The following is a 19,956-nucleotide window of genomic DNA, read 5'->3' as shown; positions in this document are numbered from 1 at the left end:
CTGGATTCTTGCTCAGTGAGACTATTACCATATTAAATCTTAAGTGGACTGAATGGTTCTAAAGTAAATTTAAGGAAAAATCACTCCCAAAATCAAACTGTATTCAAGTGCTTGGATAATTTCGCCATATTCAAACGAAATAAACAAATCAATTTATAGGTTTGTTGATATTTCAGACAGACTGATCGATCAGAGCTTTCCTCATGGTCAGATACCATGAGGAACGTGTGAGAACATGTTTTTTGAGGGGACCTGCTCCCTGGAAACCCCAAACCTACTTCACGCCACACATTTTCTTTGATATATTTCAAGAACAGGTTTTATTGATGACGCACCCAAACATCTATACTGTAGCTTCAGTGGGCTAGATTCTCTTATTTACATCATTCTTCCACAAAGTCATACAAATACTCAATAGGTTTCATGTCAAAGGATATATATAATACATTAAACAGAACACAGGGTTTCAATTTTTCATAAAGCAATTGTCACAACAAATCTACAAATGAAATGGATGATAGAAAAGAAAAAGGACAAATCGTTAACTACTGCAAAACAAGTCCTACTTCAAAATCTGTACAGGTGAGTCAAGAGTCCATGAAATAAGGAGGGAATGCAGCTCCTCTATGTTTTTGTCCTTAAGAGTTCTGATGAAGGCAGACTTCATACGTAGTTGATATTTCTTTCAAAAGGCAAGGATCAGATAAACCAAGCAGCTTATACAGCGAATCGTCCTTTTTGTTTGCTGCATCAAACAATGGAAAAGTGGGAGGACACGAGGAAGACAGTTTTTCACCTCTCGTTTTTGAATTGGTTGGTTCTCACTTGATGTGGACCACTTTCTCATCAGTTTTTAATCGCTTGCGTCTGGGCTGTATGAAGTCCTCATCATTGTCATCTGTGTCATTGTCCTCTTTCTCCTTTTCCTTCTCTTTCTCTTTCTCCTTTTCCTTTTCTTTCTCCTTTTCCTTTTCCTTTTCTTTCTCCTTCTCCTTCTCCTTTTCATCTTGGGGATCTGGCTCGGGCACTTCTGGGAAGCTCTCCCCCGGAAACATCTCTTGTAGCTTCTCCTCAAAGTACAGACCCACCGCCTTCCCGGAGATCGCCATCTCTGATCCCACCTGCCAGATGAGGAGGAGACGGGAGAGCAATATGGAGGGAGCAGGTGTGAGAGCATGATATAGTGGGAGGAGGAAGGAATGGGGGGGAAGCAGGGAGGATGAACAGGACAATGAGGAGACAAATTAGATGTGGTTAAGACTCCTGGCAGCAGGGTGGCCCCGGCTCAACCTTGTTGTACAGAGCAGAGATATCCTGCCTCCCTGTCCCACTGTGGTTCCAGGAAGCATTTACACAGTTCACAGTTAAGTGGCAAAATGTCAGTGAGGCTGATTTACGATACTGAGAACAAATTTCAGGTTTCAGGGAAGAAATGAATTATGTGCAAAGCTTTAATGCTACTCAGAATATTCGAATACCACTGACATTAAAACACTCCTGTGTAGAAAAACCTAAAAGCCCATCCAACGCCCACTGACTTCCCTAGTTTCTAGAAAGCAATTAACTAAAAACTCTGAATTTAAACGTATTTTCTGTTGTCAGATTAACTCGGTGATTCAACACCCACCACCCTCGCTATAAGAGGATGACCCGTCTTAACTCTACTGGCACTAAATGATTTCAGAGCTAATTTCCTGAAAGGAAGATTTTAACCAGCCGGAAACAAGCCCCAAACCCAGGAGTTCACTCGTATGAAGAGAAACTTAGTCTTGAAAAACATGTTACATCAAAACAAAGTCTACACTGAGGCCACTGTGCAGCTGTTTGCTTATAACTCTCTGAACTTAAATGAACAAAATACTGTGAGAGGTTGTAAAAATAGAATCCTGCATCGCTAATAATTTACCAAAGCAATTAATTTCCAAATCACAAGGTCTCGATTCAATTTCTAATTTGATTCAATATTGATTTGCTTCGGGATATTTGAGTTACAATACAATTTTGCTTGGATATGAAAGATATTTGCAGAAAACTTGTGCCCCAGTGCTCTTGTATACCTGGTGTATTATTAATAATATCATGGATTAAATTAGGAACGGAGCACAAAGCCACAACATTAATGTACTGTTTATCTAAATTGATCAACTAGTGACAAAAAGATCAATATCTGGATCTATGAATTGATAATAGATCATTCAATTGAATGAAGAAAAAAAAACTACCCTGAAGATTTTACTTGATAGGAAAGTTGTTTACGTTTTTCTCCCTAGTGTCTTCAGCAAGATAGACAATAACATTGTTGAGCTATTTGAACTGATCTAACTTTTCCCACAGATGTGATCACTTCAACATGAACATTGACAAAAAAATAGGTGTGTATGTATATGTAATATTGTGTGTATGTAATATTTACTTTGTATAAAGCTTGCTGTGACATTAGTTGAATAAGAAAAAGGGAAATAAAAAATATGTTTGTTATAATAGTAAAGAAATGAGAGCTCAACAGACTGCATCTTTAAGAGTGGCTGCGAGTTGGGGTATCGTGCTTCCGTCTTGTTGCAGTTTCAGTCTTTGATACAGAATTGATAAATCCCTAATAGCTCATGTGATCCCTCCCTCACAATGAATCTGATTAATTTTCTTCTCAAGTAAATTTAACCAAATGAGACATTATGATGGAGACATTTAAGGCTATTCCAGAATCTCTAAACCCCTGTAATCTGTCATTCTTTCATTTAAAACTAAATGAAAATAATCTGATCCATATTTTCAGCCAGTTTTGTAAATTTTTCAGTTTGAAACCGTTTGAGTGCCCAAATCTGAAGCTCGTGGATTCTCTATTCTCTCTGGGATGAAGACTAAAATGCTTCTTGGAGCCTCAGTGGGAGGAGACAATGCATCTGTACTCTATTTGAAACGGCTTACCTGTGTATTAATCTGTTTCTCCTCATCATAAACCTGGATTATTCGAGACATCTAAAAAGGGGCAATAACATTACAACAAAGACAGTGAAGCAGCAGGGGGAAGAAAAGAGTTCACAGCACAGGCAGGTTATTTGATAAGATCAGAAATCTGCTTACAGCCTACTGTGCTCGGGCCTACGATGTGTGAATCACCAAGTCGTTACTGCACAAATTAACAGCAAGTAAAGGTCCATACAGTCCCGCAGGCTGTGGGACATTACAGGCTCTAATGTAATAATTTCAGGTCATCAAGAGTTTATAAGACTATCATTATTCTGCAGTACATTTACTACAGCACCCTCTCTATGATGGTTCATTTAGTGCACTTTCTGGAAGGGACACATTCCCTGTTTGACCACAAGTCACTCTTTCATGCTTATTTATTATTTGATATTAAGGATTTAGAATGTTATCTTTGCAAGTGATATAATAACCGGAATTTATCATGGATTATTTAATCATATCGGAGTTTATTCAATCTGCCTCTGCTTTTTGTGCTCTTCTACAACACTCTGCATCCTTACTTCTTCACCCTTAGAAAAATATTCTTATATGTATAATGCATATAATTTAGTGCCATCTAGTGGTACGGATTCATATTGCAACCAACTGAACACCCCTTCCCTCACCCTCTCTTTCCATGTGTGATGTAAAAAGGTGAAAGGGCCTCTCTAGAGACAGTATTTGGTTTGTCCTATCAGGGCTACTGTAGAAACATGGCAGTGGAATTCAGATGAAGGAGCAATCACTCTCTGTATAGATATGAAGGGCTCATTCTTAGGTAACACTACTCTACAGTTTGTTGGTAGCTTTCTCTAATGCAGATATTTAGAAAATATGGATCTTCACATATTCAATGCGTATAAAAGTTCTCATTTGAAATATATATATATATCTTATAATGCCACTTTTTGTTATAGATTAAATAATTATGTAATCCTACAAATTCAGCATAATGTGACAAGAATAAATCCAAAGAGCTTAAATCGATCTTAAAAATCTGGACATGTGTTGCCATGGGCTGTGCTCTAAATTACTACCTAGAAACTACTACTACTACTCAGCCAGTCATGACTAACTACTTACTTTGAAGTTCATGTAATCTAATCACATTACAATGACAATGTGCAGCTGAAGAGTCTTTCACTATATTGTTTACTCATGCAAATTAAATTGATATATCTTACATTACTAACATCCCTGTCAAGTGGAGACCCTACTTGCTGTTAATTTGGTTTGCATGACAACAACATATGTAAAGTGAGGGGATCCTTTGAGGCTCTGTTCCTTTACGATCACTATCAGCCGAAAGAAGTCACTGGGTCTTTAGGACTGTAAATCTTCTTGATAAGATAGCAGCTCCCCCATGTGGTTTTCAAGTATGATACATGTGCATACACAGTGAACATATGTGTGGGTACATGGTATCATAAGCACTTTAACTGATACCCATACAGCAGCAACCCAATGTGAAGAGTCAACAAAAATAACTTCAAAATAAGTGACAACAGCCATCCATTAAAAACAAACTTGTGATGTATCACAGTGATGCTGACAGTGTTAACAGGGTTCAGACAGTGTTCCTGAAGCCAGTGTAAGAAAACATCCTCCAACAGCCAGTGTTAATAAAAGAAACAACGCACAATGCAGGCTGAATGCACAACTTCCCAGTTCCCTTTTCCAATCTTCACATTAAGGTTAGACAAATGTATTGGACAACTTTGACTTTACTGAGAATATAAATAATACCTAACGGTAATGTGTTTTTGTCAATGATTTATCAACTAAAGAGCTTATGTATTAGTCTTTTTGTTCTTGGATAAGATAATGGTCAAATTATTCAGTCTATACGTTTGAATATGCTGGACGCTGTTTAAAATTCAACCCATACCAGTCTAACCATTGACAACATGCACACACACAAGCAGATGTCATTCCCCGAAGCAGGCTAAACACTCATGCTGCTCACCTCATTGTACTTTGCACAGTTGTTGAAGATAAGGCGCATATCGGACACAAACTCCAGAATGGAATTGTAGTACTCGGAGCTCCGTAACTGCAGCTTCTTCTTCACCTTCTTCAGGTCCATGGGATGCTTGATAATCTTGTAGTAATTGGGCACCTACGTTAAACAAAAGTGGGTTAGACAACAACTTTAACCATTTCAGAGGATTTTTAAAAAGTTTGTATTTGCTGTGAACATGAGAGGTGGAGGGAAGTGGAGCTTGTAGTTTGTGAAAAACAACAGAAACAAAGAAAGCATGGATCAGCTCTAAAGGAAAACCTGAAAAATAGAACATCTTTTTGGTCCCTATCAGGACACCACATGTGGTGGTATGCATTACTCACTGGTTGTAAAAAGGATAAATAGCTATTAAATCTGGCTGAGGCTCTAGTGTTGACGGGTCTCTCAGACAGCTGGTAACTGGTTAGACCAGTTACAGTCCCTTAAAAAATAGCATTTAAAGCTACAACAGGCACTTGAACAGCATCCACAACAAAAATACACCCAGATTAATTAAGTCCATCTGTCAGAACTTATTCGATGAAGGCTACAGCATCATGATGTGCAACTGAGCTGTATAATTACTTGTTATTGTGCAACCATGAGTTCAACTTTTAGTGTTGTCAAGAAGTAATGGGGGAAATCTGAACTTATCTGCCTAGGGGAAGATCTTTAAGTTTGGGAGTTTTGGAGATCCTGGTAATATTAGAGCTGGAGAAAAGAAATATGACCCACAACAGTTTCTAACATCAGCAGAGTGAGGTGACCCCAGAAGAGTCACTTATTGTTAAGCTGATTTCTCTTTGGCATTTATGCCCTCTTTTGGTAGCTTGATATTTGTGACATAAAGATGAGGGGAGAGTAAAAAAAATAGCTCCCAGGTGTAACTGAAGTGGAAAAGGTGCAGCCACATGGCGTGTGCCCCCCACACCATGAAGTCACAAGGACTCTACCCTACTGAAACCTCATTAACGTGATTGTGATTGACAGCTAACTAATTTGTCAACGTGCAAGCTTATATGAAGTTATGTTCACTTGTATTGCGTTTCATTAAAAGCATGTCTCGGGGATGTTATGAGCTCATAAAATAAATGAGCCTACCGAGAGCTAACTAATAAATTATTAAATCACATAGAAAATTACACATTATGCAATAAAACAAATGAAACAATATCAGCGCATAGGATGCAAATGAGGTACTTTCAGTTTTATTGTATTTCACATTTTTTTCTGGTTTGCAAAATGTATGAACTATAATAAAACTAAATTCAAAAGTTGCTGTGTGGTCTAAAATAAGTTTAATTTCTTACCTCCACCAACAAGATTATGTTTTCTTCAGTGTTTGTTTGTTTGTCTGTTACTTAGCAGCATTACCCAAAAACTCTTGGACGGGGAATGAGTACCATTCTAGTTTTTGGTTTGAGATGCCAAATTTTTGGTTTGAGATGCCAAATAAAGCCTACTAAATGATGCCTACTAAAGCCCAAAGTGGAAAGACGAAACTCTGAAAACAGGAAAGGAAATCTTTTCATACAATCAGGAATGAGAAAGTGGAATGATGGTCAGTCAACTGATAGTGAAACAGGCTGAACTGTGCACACGAGTGTGTGGTGATGAGTCACTTACAGAGCTAGGAACAGGTTCCCTAAAGCCAACGCTGAGTTCATGACAGAAGATGTACAGCAGGAGGCGCTCACATCTCTGCACAGAGAGGAAGAGAGAGAATTAGCTGCTGTGTACATATCACAATGAGGTTCTCTGAGGAAATGGTGGATGTACTGACCCTTTGGTCCTGGGGATTCAGGTTCTGCTCCCCTTTAATTTTCTTACTGTCATCACAGTAGTCAATCTCAGGGCTGGATAGGCTCCGGCAAAAAGTGCAGAGGAAGTCGCCCCTGAGACACAAAAATCACAGGAGGACATTGTGTCACAATCACATTTTCTCGAACCTTTAATATGCTGTGTCAATCATCAGCAGCCAAGGCTAAATGTTTCGAGGAACATTCAGAATAAAAGAGTGTGTTGTCTAGACCCCGACTCCCAAATTTATTTTAAAAATGCAATTTGTTTGATGTCACAAGTTTGACATCATCATTGACTTCAATGAAATCACAGTGACATCACAGGGTATAGAGAATCCAATTTGCCCATCAGGAAATGTTTTGTTACAATGCCACACACCTTTGGGAATAATGTTGAACAGGCACTGAAGAAGAACTGCACTGCAAGTTGTTCTCCAAAGAAGGCATCAACTTTGTCTATTGTTTAAAACATGTTCTGGTTTTACTCGTTTCTGTCTTTCTCAATGAGAGTTTTACGAGAGTTCCACAGACAGGTTTTACTACCATTAGAAGAAAAAAAATAAGCTGCTCGGAGCACTTACTTTGGGAAGATTTTTATGGTGGGTACATGGCATTTCATGTGAAACACTTTGGGACAGTGGTCGCAGCACAGCAGGTCACCACCGTTGATACAAACAGCACACCAGTCTTCATTGGGATCATCCTCTTTCCCAGCAGGATTGCCTGTTCCAGCAGACGCTGTGCTCTCTTTGCTCTCCGTTATCTTGTCTACATTTCCATTAGTGAGCGGAAGGCCTGTCGTGCTGCTGTTGTTCTCAGGGAATGAGGTAGTGGAGGTCATAGTGGAAGTGGAAGATGATGATGTGGCTGCATAGGAGCCATTCGTTTCAGAACAAGCTGTCTCAGACTGGGGTTCTGTTTTGATGAGGTCCGCCAGCGACTTGAAGGTATCTTGGACTGCGAGTCCTAATGGAGGGAGGGGGCTGTTCTCAGGACTGCTCATCTGGGGAAAACACACAAAAATATTAACTAATTTTAATTTGGTGTGATAATCTTTCCATTGTATTCTTATTTTCACACATTTTACTTAGTCAAAAGTCGAACTGAATGCAATGATAAATCTCAATAAATTGAACTTATTCACGTCAATTTCACTATTCCATCATCCATATACTCTTATTAAAAGGGGCAATATTGTAACAAAGTGTATATACAAATAATATGTGTCCTTAAAATAATCTGCAAATATGAAAGTCTTCACTTAAATCTCAGACAAGCTTCACTATTGTATTAAATGCTAACCCTAACCTGCTTTGGCAGAGATCTGTATATACTTCGAGGTAATGCCTTATTTTGAAAAACAGATACAGCATTGTGTATGTCATGAAAGTCAAATGTAAAAAGAAGACATTGGAGCCAAATGCTGACTTTTATAGGTATTTAAAGATCTACTGTAATTATGCATTTACGACCATTCAAGGCGTGTCACCCTGTGACAGGGTGAAACATTTTGTTATAAAAATCTGACCATCAGCACCATGTAGTACAGATAACCAGCTGCAGGCAGATAATGACATCTTTCCAGTTTTAAACTACTGGATGAAGAATAGTGCTCATACCATGCAGGCACTCCTCCCGCTATCTTTGCTGCGCTCTGTTTTCAGAGAAGAAGATGGACAGCTGTAGCTTTCTTCGGTACCCGGCTCCTGCTTCACCCTCACCTGGTCCGCAGCAGCTCCGGTGCCTGGCCCTGCCCTCCCTGCAGAGCTACAGCTTAAATAGACGCAAAAACAAATAATGGAGAAAATCATCAATCATTAAATTAACATTAAACCAATTAACTGCTTATCATGATTTAGTTCAGTAAGACGGCAGTGACTCCAGTCCCTATATCAAGCACAGGGCAAACATCTCTATTCTAAGCTAAACGATTTTGACTAATGTGTTAGTGGACTCTAAAAACAAACAGGGAGTTTTGCTTCCATCTTATATTCTTACCTGCCTCTGCTGCCTGTGCTGGATGTACTTGAAGGTCGTGCTGGTGTGTGGGCATTGGACAGACCTGCAAACCGAGATGAGACAGGAAACAGATCATACAGCAGCAGTAATCACTTCCAATTGATCCCTATCACGACAGTGGATAGTCTGAAAAAACCCTGTCATAACATCACTGATGATGTCACCCCATCATAAGGGTTTCATAATAAATGGGGGTTAGGGTCAGGTTCTCGAAAACCGCTCATCCAAAGCACTTCATAGTAAACACTGCACTTCCTGGCTTCCACAAAATACACCCACCAAGTTTGAAATCGATCATAGGAGCGGTTGACAGACAGAAAGAAAGAAAGAGACATTAAGAAAGAAAACTAGAAATTTCCTAATTTATTAGTAGAGTGACAGTATTTTACAGTCAGAGCCATCAGCTACGCAGAGCACTGAGAGTGACTGAGTGAGACTGAGAAGGCTTTGTGACATGGCTACATAAAGCCTGTGATGTTATCAGGAATCTGATTAGGACACCTTTAGTAAGCCGAAAAAATAATAGAACGTTTTTAGATGAGAATATGAGTGTACCTGAAGATCCAGGAGAGTGTGTAGACAGTCCCGGTGAGGGATTCATGTCTACTGAGCCCAGCTGATGCTGTGTGCTGGCTGTGATGTAGCGAGACAGGAGGTTTCCAAGGTTGCTAGAACCTGCATCCTCTAGCTAATAGAGCCAGAGAAGAAAAGTGATGGGGACAATATCAGCTGTGACTCAAGGTGGTCAAAGGGAATTACAGATTCAATAAAGACTTGATTCTCAGCCAAGGAAAGTATAAACAGCAACAGACAAAGAGTGGCAGTTGTGGTTGTGTGACTCAAGACTTCTGAGTAAATCTTGTAGAGACTTGTAGATCTTTCCTCATAACTATGGCACATTTTAGACATTTCTATAAAATCAGTTTCTTTTTCAGTCACGTTTTAATTCACTTTCATTCATCTACATTACATATATATATTTCAAATTTCACTAAATATTCTTCTTCCCAAACTGTTCAGTTATTCATTATAACACCACCTTTTTTTTGGCAGATATTTTGACATGACACAGTAGGAATAGCACAGGTGTAAATATCAAACAAATGCAGGCTGAATTACATTTTAGGGTCCTGGTATTTCACTTGCTGGTTCACTGTCACAGTTACGTCACGGTTATGTCTTCTACTTGAACTGAACAGAGCTATGGTTAATATCAGTAACACCAGTTTATGTCATATTGTCTGATGTGAAAAAGGAATGACTATGTAATATTTTGAAGAAATACAGTTAAAGTTTATAATTTTTTTTTAGATATATTTTAAATGTCTGGCTTTCACTGACATTTAAAGATTGATTTGGCCGATAAAATACTAAAAAATGAAGAATTGTGGTTGAAACAAACATGGTAAGAATGTGCGCACCTGAATGGGTGGGATCTCAGGTAGGCAGGGCAGGTTCTCAGGATTTGTAACGGAGGGGATGAGCTCGATGGGACCTATGACGGGGCTGGCAGGCCCTCGGTGAGCATGGGCACCCGCCATACTGGCACTGGTCGGACTTGTGGGGTTGGCATTATGGAGGGACGCCACCGGGAAAGGTCCTGCGTGCCCTGGGTTGGAATGCTGCACAGAAAAAGGGAGTAAGGGATGAAGGAAGAAAGGGGGGAAGGAAAGATAAAGACAGAAGAGAAGAAAGAAAAAGAAAGGGTATAAAGGAAGGAAGGACAGGAAACAATGAGGTAGGTCACTCACTCAATTGAAAAACTGAAAAAACTTTGTTGTGAAAACAACATTTTTGCATGATCATGCATTTGGGTGACAACACATGCTGCACAAGACACAAAAATGACAAGGTAGGAAAAAAGGTGCCAAACCCCTGATTGTAGTAAGAAACGAAACCTTGGGTGGCTCATCTCAGATTCTATAGACATCTGGACACAAAGAAAAAGGGGCTGGATATCTGGAGTTTCTCTTACCTAGTCTTACATGCAGGCAATGAATGCACATGTTAATACTGTACACAATACTTGACTTGAGAAAAAATAACCAGATGTACTGTATGTCTAGCTACGTTGGTGACGCAGTGTTAAGATAAACCAAGGAAACCGTAAACAAATCAGCATCTGTTCTGGGAAAAGTAAAAACAGGTCTGTTAAGGTTAAACATCGTTGCATTAGTTCGCTCACCTGCATTTTGTTTATGGAAGTTCAGATAAGCTAAACTGCCATTTGTAAATTTCAATTTACTCATGGTCCAAATAATATCAGTGCAGTCCCAAGTACAATCCTGCCATAATTATAATGAATAAAATTAAGAATGCATTTACTCTTTCAACTGACATTCTACCAAAACCTGAAAATGAACAAACAAACAAACTGGACCACAGCATTTACATTTAAATCAAGTTGAAGTTGAAGCTCAGAGAATGAAGGCAGCCTGAAGATCAAGTACTTCTAACAATATTTGTCATCCAGCAGAAATGAAGATGAAGACACAACAACAATGCAAATTGTTTCATCACATTTTTTATTTTTGTAGACAGGCTAATTCTGGAAAGATTAGCACATATTTGTAGTTGTGCTTTTTTTACTATGAAGTGAATTAAAGTCTAACTTTCACTCTATTGTCTCTACCAGCCTCAGAGATATGTTTTGAGCAGTTAAAAGCCTCCACTATCTATAAATGAAAATGAGTTGAAACTTGCTATAAAACCCTACTAAGCCGAAGGAGCATCTGACTCATGTGATAAATCTATGAGCGACCATTTCACATTGTTGCACTGTTTTCACATTGTCATCATTGTCATGAAAAAAGTGATAAACCATGAGTAATTTCCAGTGGTGGAAAAGGACAATAACTGGCAGAAATTGACCCATCAAGAAAGCTCATAGGCCTCTGATCAAAGTCAACACCTGGACAGAAAAAGGTCAATTCCACTGTCAATTTCATTGGTTATTTTTGTTTTTAATTTCATTTGGTCAAGTATTTTTGTTGTATTTGTATATGATGCACATACAAATAACTTTCACTATAATTCAATGTTTTGATTGTGATACTGGCACCTCTGACCTAAGTACTATGAAAAGTCAGAATCAGCACCAACCTTTTTAAGAACATACATCTTCTCATTTCACATACAGTCGTCTATATTACTCTAATTCACTTCAATGTAATAAATATAGTCTTAAATTAAAAATTAACTGCTTAGTGTTCTCTGTTGGATCAAATATTGGCCTCAACATTATATTTGGCATTCCTGTACTCCTGTCTGTAATACTTCAACTGCTTCCACACTTGAAATTACATTTTGGGTTTAACAACCTTTTAACAAGTCAACACGGTTTCAGTTAATCCAACAGTTGCAGCATTGAACGTGTTACAAACACACAAAGGCATTCCTTATAAACCAGTCACAATATGCTATAAAAGACCAAAGTTACATAATTTCCACATTGTGAGATCAGGGTGATTGTACTGACCTGTCGCTGTAGCTGAGGCTGCATCATGGGGGGATACTGCTGTCCGTTGAGTCTCGGCTGGGCTGTGGGCATTCGGCCCTGTGGTGGACCCGGTAGGCGCATGTGGTGGGAGGAAGGGTACATTGGGGAACCTGGTCCACCGTTCATACCCCCGGGCCCTCTTGGTAGCTGCTGCATACTAATGAGCCTTGGAGGCTGTTCAAAAATCATACATACAAGCAGTGGGTAAAAATCAAAAAGTGTGATACAAACATGGGAACAAAATATATAAATTATGTTTATTCAAAGATTTGTTGATTGAAAACCTATGCACTAAATATCTGCTAATATGAGAGGAACAGGAATTCAAGGAGACCATGACATTAAAACCATGACATATACATGGTCGTCCATGATATGTAAATAAACACATGTTCCAAGTGTATGTTCATCATGGATTAAGTCCATCACCAAATCATCTCACTGCTCCTTTAGTAATAATTCTAATCTTGTACAAGGTAATTTCCATGTCAAACCTTCACACTTATACACCATAGGACTCACTAATCACAAGGAATAATTCTTAACTAGCTCAAGAGCCTTTACACAGACCAAGCCAAAAAAACATTCCAAACGGGCAGGTTTACAATGGGTACTGCACTATTTAAAATAATACTACTAATAATATTAACCATAGCAATAATAATCATAATAATAGTCAGTAGAATTAAGACTAATATTAAGGTAAGCTTCAATAAGCCTCAGTCACAGAAGACATTTTAACATGTCATGACAGTAGGAAAAGCACAGATGAAAATAATGAAATGAATTACTGGGATCCAATATTATCAGTAAGCCCTGTGCTTCCCCCACTGTGACATGTCAATATGGCCCATCACTTGTGTTATCGATTGGAGGACAGATCATCACTTTCTTTCTTGGTTCGTACCTGCTGCTGAGCCATGGGTGGACCGGCCTGTCTGGCGTGCTGCTGGGACATTTGGGAGGCGATGCGCATCTGTTGTTGGATCTGCTGTTGGTGCTGCTGCTGCTGCTGCTGCTGCTGTTGCTGTTGTTGGTGCTGCTGTGGGTGCTGCTGTTGGTGTTGCTGTTGGTGTTGCTGTTGGTGCTGGTGGTGCTGCTTCTGCTGTGCATAGGCTGCCTGCTGCATGTGCTGCAACCGGAGCTGGGCCAGGTTGATCTGTCCTGGGTGTTTGCTGGGATGAACCTGGCCTGGTGAAATAGGCGGTGCTCCTACCAACACATTGGGCGGTTGCGCTGCTGGAGGTGGTTTCTCAATGACCAAATTACCTAAAGTTAGAAGAAGGTATGAATTATTCCTTTTTCTTTTGGTTTGTCCCACAGCTTCTAGTTTTATCACTAGTTGCTATTTTGTGGAGAAGAAAGTTGCTAAAGGGGTCTGAAAAGCAACTGTGTCTGTAATCGATATTCAGTTATTGACATTTGTATTTCTTGAGTCAGTCTCATGGTTGCAATCTCACCTAGATTCACCACATTTTTGGCCCAGAAGGTGGGGTCACAGAAGAAGCGCACAACTCCATTGGCCTGTGGTGCTGGCTCCAGTCTAGCTTTGAAGAGCTGTCGAAGCTGGAACAGTATCTACATACACACAAAAACATATACATGTTCTTAGGTTAGTATGCCTGGCTACATCAGGGCAACAAAAAGCCCATTTGTCAACTTGCCCTTTAAAAAAACATTACAATCCAAAAATAAAGTTATCTCAGTTATCTAATTTGCTGCCTGTCTTGTGGTAAGTAGTTGAATACACGTGGCAGAAGCATCCCTTATTTGTGCCAACGTCCACATAATGTGGGGGGAAAAGCTGGTTTTGCAACTGTTCCAATAAATCTCAAAAAGGTTGGGCCAGCAGAATACAAAATACTGTGTGCTTTGCTGCTAAAAGCAAACCTACAAGGCAGAATAATACTATCCACGCCACATCTCACAGATAGGTCGCAAGCAGTTAAAACTCCAATCACTTCTTGTTTAATATTCTAATTAAATAATAAAACACATACAATAACATTTGTAGCCGAACTATCAGCATTCCCACAACCTCCTAAACATTGACTTCAAGGACTTTGAGGATTTTTCAGACCCAATCTGCTACAATTCAAGGATCCAAAGCAGAATAGTTTGAAACAGGGATCAAGATTTATTACTTTTACAACACTAAGAATTTGAACATCGAGAATTACTTGACAGACGCTAAAAAGGGAGAGCCTTGAATGTTTTGTAATGTTACTTTGATGTACTCCTACAAGTTGAAGAGAAACAGCAGACCTATTTTCAAACGTTTTGTAAAAAAAGGTTTAAAAGATTCAAACGCTTTTCAATTCAAGCTTTGATTAACCTTTCAAATCCACACATGTTCAAGGACTTTGAGGAGCCATGGGAACCCTCAACTATGGCCAAATGCAGTGCTTCTTTGGTCGCAAACCAATCTTCTTGTATCTGTGATGCAAACGCCGTTTTGAGTACACTGGAGGCTTTCGCCCCTCAAACTGCTGAACATCCGGAGCTAATGTGAAACCTACCAGCCTCTTGCTGTAAAGCAGCGCTGTGCTGCTGCCAGTTGTGATCGCCCAGTGGCAAAAGGTGAGCACATGGTGGATCTGTTGGGCAAGCTGAGTGGTATCCTTATGCTGACCCATAAGCCTCATAGTGCGCTCTTTGGATACACTCTAGACAGAAAAGGAGAATATTTTTGGTTAGGAGTCTGCTACTGAAAGAACTTGAACACCAGTGTTAAACAGTTTGACAAAAATGTTGGCATATGTTAAATACAAGATGTATTAGATAATTTGGGGAATATTCAATGATTCTGATGGGAGTTTGGGTTACTACAGAAGTCCATATAGATTGCAGCAAACAATAATAAATGAATAGGATTACATCGAATGGGAAGCAAGAGACGTATACAACATTATATGAACTGGTTTCAGAGATTGCAGGTACAATCAGTAGTTGAAAAGCAGGAGACATTGTGATAATTATGTCTCATGGTATTTGTATGTATAGATACATTCAAGAGACACCAGACAAGAACTATACAAAACATTTTTGTTATATATATATATATCAGTCAATTATCTTCTTACAGTGACCTTGTATGAGATTCTTGGTGAAGCTGAATATCATGAATATTCTCTTACCTCCAGCTGCTGCAGCAAGGACTTGCCCTTCTTGTTGATCTCATTTATAAGAGTAAACACTGCAATTTTGATTTCATGCTCCACCTTCCTGTGTGTCTCATTCAGCTCTTTTAACCTGGATGAAAAAAAACAGAGTGTACTAAGATACAGAAACTGTCTCAGAGAGTTGCACTGGAGAAAAATGTGAAGATGACAAAGTCGCACCTGCTTTGCACCTGAGAAACAGAGTAATGGACGTAGTTTTTCTTTTCCTGGAGCTTGGCTATACTGGTCTCAATGATGCCTTTCTGGTTCTGGAAAGCTTCCTCCAGGAACTGGTACCTGAGAACAGAAGAGACACTCTAATAGACTTCAACAATATTCAACAAACTGACAAACCATGATTTTTCTTATGCTAAACAAAACTTAAAACTAAATACTGTTTCTACGGGCCATTAACAGTTCACAAATTTGACACGAGACCCTTTCCATTGCACTTTTAATCAATCAGTACTTAAGAAACATGAACAAAGGCAACTGCAGTCACTCTATCTATTTGTGTGAGTCTCTCAGTAGGCAACTTCTTTTGTATTTTATGGTGGGGAAAAACAAGTATTCGTTTTCAGTGCTACCAGGTATTATAAAAATAATCGATATTCAAATGTGTATTTTCATTTATTCTATGAATGTGTCTGCTCGGTGGCACTGGGTGAGAGAAAACTGGCCATCAACTGATGTTTTCATGTCTCTAGGGCTGTGACAGTATGTATTTTTTCTCAGTGTACCGCCAATCCCCCCTTAAAGAAATAGTTCATCCATAAATGAAAATTCACTCATTATATACTCACCCCTATGCCGATGGAGGGGTGGGTGAAATGTTTGAGTCCACAAAACACTTCTGAAGTCTCAGTGGTAAACTTTACAAGAGCAAAATCTAATACAATTGAAGTCAATGGTGAGTCCTTCTTCAGATGTAATAAAACAAAAAAACATAACTTGCCTCCATACTGCTCATGTGGTTTCATCCAAGTGTCTTCAAGCCCCGACATTCATCTTCGACTCGAAACGGCATCATTTACACCGTGTTTTAAGCCTTAAAGTCCGCTGATATCTTGTGAAGAGGTGCATTCAGGGACCGTTGGAAATGTCCGCTAGCTTAGCCACCTCTGGTGGACATTTAGACTTAAAACACAGGGAAAATGACCTCGTTTCGAGTCGAATATGACGGGGCTTGTGGACACTTGGATGACACCACACGAGCAGTATGGAGGCATATGGCATTTGGCTGCTACACTGTTTACCCCTGAAACTCCAAAAGTGTTTTGTGGACTCAAACACTTCATCCACACCCCCCCACCCACACACACACACACACACACACACACACACACACACACACACACACACACTTTTGTTAAATGAGTAAAATCTTTCTAGCTGTGCACACTCTGCTCGCTCTCTTTCTTTCGCCTCTCTCTTCTCTCACTAACACCCACTCAGCTGATGTCTCAGACCCACTACACTTTAAACGTAGATTTGTTTGAAATGACACAACAATATCAACACTGATCATCACATAATGATCGATACATTTCTTAAATCCGACACTAGCACAAACAAACACTGTCATCGGACACGTGTAAACTCCAACAGGGTAAAAACCACAGAATTTGCGAATTAGGCCATGTATGGAGAGCTGGAGGAGATGGCAGGGCACGCTCTGTTTGACTCGATTTGGTTGGCAGTGCGCAGTGTGAATGATAGAGACACCAAGTAGTGCAGTAAATCACTGACAGAGCTGTTACAAACGTTAAAAATAACTTTTTAACGGTTTAAACATGTGTGAAAAGAACCAAAATAAACACTGTTAACAGACTTAGTGGAGCTGTGCAGGGCTCCCTGGGTGTCTATGCTGGGCTTGGTGGCGCTGAGGCTGGGCTGTGCGCCCTCTGGCTTTGGCAGTGGAGCTGTCCTGGGTCACGGGGTCCCTGGGTCCGTGCCATGGTAGGACTGGGACAATAAGAAATTTGACTCCTTTTCAGGCAACCCTTTTCACGCAAAGCACCAGACCTCTAATTTTGTAGGCTAACCCAATTTGTTGATGTAACGGTTTTCAGACTAGTAAACAAGCAGGCAGCGCAGTAACTCACTGCCCTTTGCCGTCTTTTGAATGACAACAATCTCAGGTGGTGAACTTTGTGAAGTGAAATTAGTCTGTGGAAAGTCTCTGTTATTTTGTTGCTTGAATTAAAGTTTTTCTTCATTATAGGTTTTGACATATTAGTCACACAGTGGTAATGAGAAATTTGGACAATTTTTTGACCATCTGTTTCGGAAGTGGAGGCTGGCTTGACCACAGTCCTTTACTGCTGTACAGTGCGAGTGTCACTTGACTGACCTGGTCCCTTCTTGGTGAACAGGTTTTCTCTTCCTAATTCTCTCCCTCTCTGCTCCGCCTTTTCTTTTCTTCTGACCACAATCTTCTATTTTGCCGGGGACTTGTTATAATACTTTAAGAAGGGGGAGCATGGCTGCTACACCGATTTAAGATAGCAGAGATGTAATATCATTCGGCTGCTATGCACGTCGCCTAGAGATATGTCACGTCCTGCCTGGGGCATTGGAGCTGTGGGGCATTGGAGCTGTGCATTGTCTAAATTATATATATATATACTAAGGAATAGTCTTACTCCATGTGATCATGAGCCACACAATTATTATCAATAAAGTTGCTGACCTTTTATAACCTTTACCAAAGAGATGACTAATGTTACCTGTGTAAAGCTGTTTTAATGATATGTATGGCAGGTTGAAATTTGATGCATGTTTCAAAACACGACAACTTATAATATATATATCATCATAATATATATCATCATCATCATGTCATCATCTGTACTGTAATGAGCTGAGCTTAACAGGTGCCTTAGTGGTAGGCAATCAATTCAAATCTTATTGTGTGATACTGGGATACTGTCACCAGAAATGTAAAGTCTATGCTAACTGTAGATAAAGGCTTCATTACCTGTGCTCCTTGTGCTCTTGCAGCTGGCAGTCCCTACAGGTTAAAGTGTCACAGGTCTCACAGTAAAGCTTCAATGGCTCCTGCTTGTGAATGGGACAGAAAACAGGCCTCTGTCCTGACATACAAACAGACTCTGTGAAAACACATCAAACAAAGTTGAGTTTTAAGTAGTTAGGACAGTTTGCAAACAGACAGAAAAAAAGGACTAAAAAACCCTGGTAATAGCTGCAGGGTGCATGGTCTCCCTAGCTGAAGGTACCATCTAAGCAACAAGACTCTGCAGCATTGTTACCATGGCAACAGCCTATCAGCAGCACTCCATGCACAGTACTTCAACTACATTTTGTCCTATTCAGGCTTTTGCAGTCTTTTCTACAGTAAATATTGTCCTGCCCTTCACTTTGAAGGTCACCCATCTTACCAGAGGAGGCATCAGCATCCTCCTTTGTGCGAATCTTGTGGTCCTTGGTAATTTTGACCCTCTGGTGGGCCTCCACGCAGGTCTTACAAAGCCATTCTCCACATTCCATACAGAAGCCTATAGTTCCTGCGTTGTCCTCGCAACTTGTGCACACCTAGAGAAGATAACATTATTTAATATCTGAAAGAACTCTGGAGTGAGTCACAAGTCTGCTCACAGTAATCAATCATCAAGAAATGTTGCGTTGATAATGACACTGTCCTTTGCAGCATATTGAGACAGAAAAAAAACATTTTGTTTTTTTGACAGTAATATTTTGAGATATTTTTCTGTAACTGTTCAAAGCATGATGTTAGTTTGGGCATATTTAGTTTCACATACATCATTGCTGAAATGCTTTTACATCATGCAAGATGATTTAAGTGTAAAGTGTCATGGTCAATGGTAACATACAGCCACTAACATCTGGCTTTTGTCTGCAAATGGAATTGATACAAATGGATACAATAGGCATTCATTCGCAGTTCAAATGACTCAGCAGTAGACACAGATTTAATTGGCTTTGATCAACAGTGGTGGAAACGTGACACCTGGGTGAATGCACTAATTTGGCGAGACGAGATGAGAGAGTGCCTCGTTTGTGAAGTTGAACATAACACTCAGAGACAAACTTCTCTACTGACACTGGGAAAAGGAGTCTATCACCTTAAAACAGGTTCTACCCACATTAAAAAAAAACATTTGTAGTGGAAAAATAACTAAGTGTGGTTGAAACCTATTTTGTAGTTGAAAAGTAAGTCTTTGCAGACCTGTCTAATTACTTTTATGACCTGCAACCTGTATGACCTTTTTATTACTTATTTACACTCCAAAGAACTGAATTTCTGTCTGCTTTATCTCCAAAGGAAACATATGTAAATCAGTTTACTGTGTCTTGATTCCTGTCTCAAACTGCGCCTACAGAACAAGTCTGAACTGGCTCAGACAAACAGCCTTAGTTCTCCTATATAAGATCCTTGCATTTGACTGTTCTGCATCTTCACTTTGAGATCCATGTGACTCTCTGTGTTGATCCTTTCTGCAGAAAGCCCCTATTAAAATACAC

At 39.6% G+C, this 19,956-nt stretch overlaps 1 protein-coding gene across 4 annotated transcripts in view; it reads right to left on the bottom strand.

Annotated features, from left to right (window-relative positions):
• Positions 1 to 296: 296 nt before the first annotated feature.
• The window catches only part of trim33 (tripartite motif containing 33), a 28,392-nt gene continuing 8,732 nt past the window's right edge, over positions 297 to 19,956 (bottom strand). Inside the window, exons 3-21 of one of the 4 annotated variants that reach the window (XM_035159280.2) lie at positions 18,852 to 19,005; positions 18,431 to 18,563; positions 15,631 to 15,747; positions 15,427 to 15,541; positions 14,809 to 14,955; positions 13,750 to 13,867; positions 13,197 to 13,558; positions 12,269 to 12,463; positions 10,664 to 10,720; positions 10,212 to 10,412; positions 9,346 to 9,478; positions 8,770 to 8,833; positions 8,391 to 8,544; positions 7,353 to 7,774; positions 6,753 to 6,864; positions 6,596 to 6,670; positions 4,934 to 5,086; positions 2,926 to 2,976; positions 297 to 1,121 (exon numbers count right to left, since the gene is read on the bottom strand). In XM_035159280.2, coding sequence (XP_035015171.2) covers positions 822 to 1,121; positions 2,926 to 2,976; positions 4,934 to 5,086; positions 6,596 to 6,670; positions 6,753 to 6,864; positions 7,353 to 7,774; positions 8,391 to 8,544; positions 8,770 to 8,833; positions 9,346 to 9,478; positions 10,212 to 10,412; positions 10,664 to 10,720; positions 12,269 to 12,463; positions 13,197 to 13,558; positions 13,750 to 13,867; positions 14,809 to 14,955; positions 15,427 to 15,541; positions 15,631 to 15,747; positions 18,431 to 18,563; positions 18,852 to 19,005 — 3,063 coding nt within the window. In that variant the 3' untranslated portion in view covers positions 297 to 821. The remainder of the gene's footprint in view (positions 1,122 to 2,925; positions 2,977 to 4,933; positions 5,087 to 6,595; positions 6,671 to 6,752; positions 6,865 to 7,352; positions 7,775 to 8,390; positions 8,545 to 8,769; positions 8,834 to 9,345; positions 9,479 to 10,211; positions 10,413 to 10,663; positions 10,721 to 12,268; positions 12,464 to 13,196; positions 13,559 to 13,749; positions 13,868 to 14,808; positions 14,956 to 15,426; positions 15,542 to 15,630; positions 15,748 to 18,430; positions 18,564 to 18,851; positions 19,006 to 19,956) is intronic. The other 3 variants (XM_035159281.2, XM_035159282.2, XM_035159284.2) reach the window with 3 other exon arrangements.

This window comes from Hippoglossus stenolepis, chromosome 6, assembly GCF_022539355.2.
Source record: "Hippoglossus stenolepis isolate QCI-W04-F060 chromosome 6, HSTE1.2, whole genome shotgun sequence".
Lineage (NCBI taxonomy): Eukaryota > Metazoa > Chordata > Actinopteri > Pleuronectiformes > Pleuronectidae > Hippoglossus > Hippoglossus stenolepis.
The sequence above is the reverse complement of the archived record's forward strand: the minus strand, read 5'-3'. Positions and strand labels throughout refer to the sequence as shown.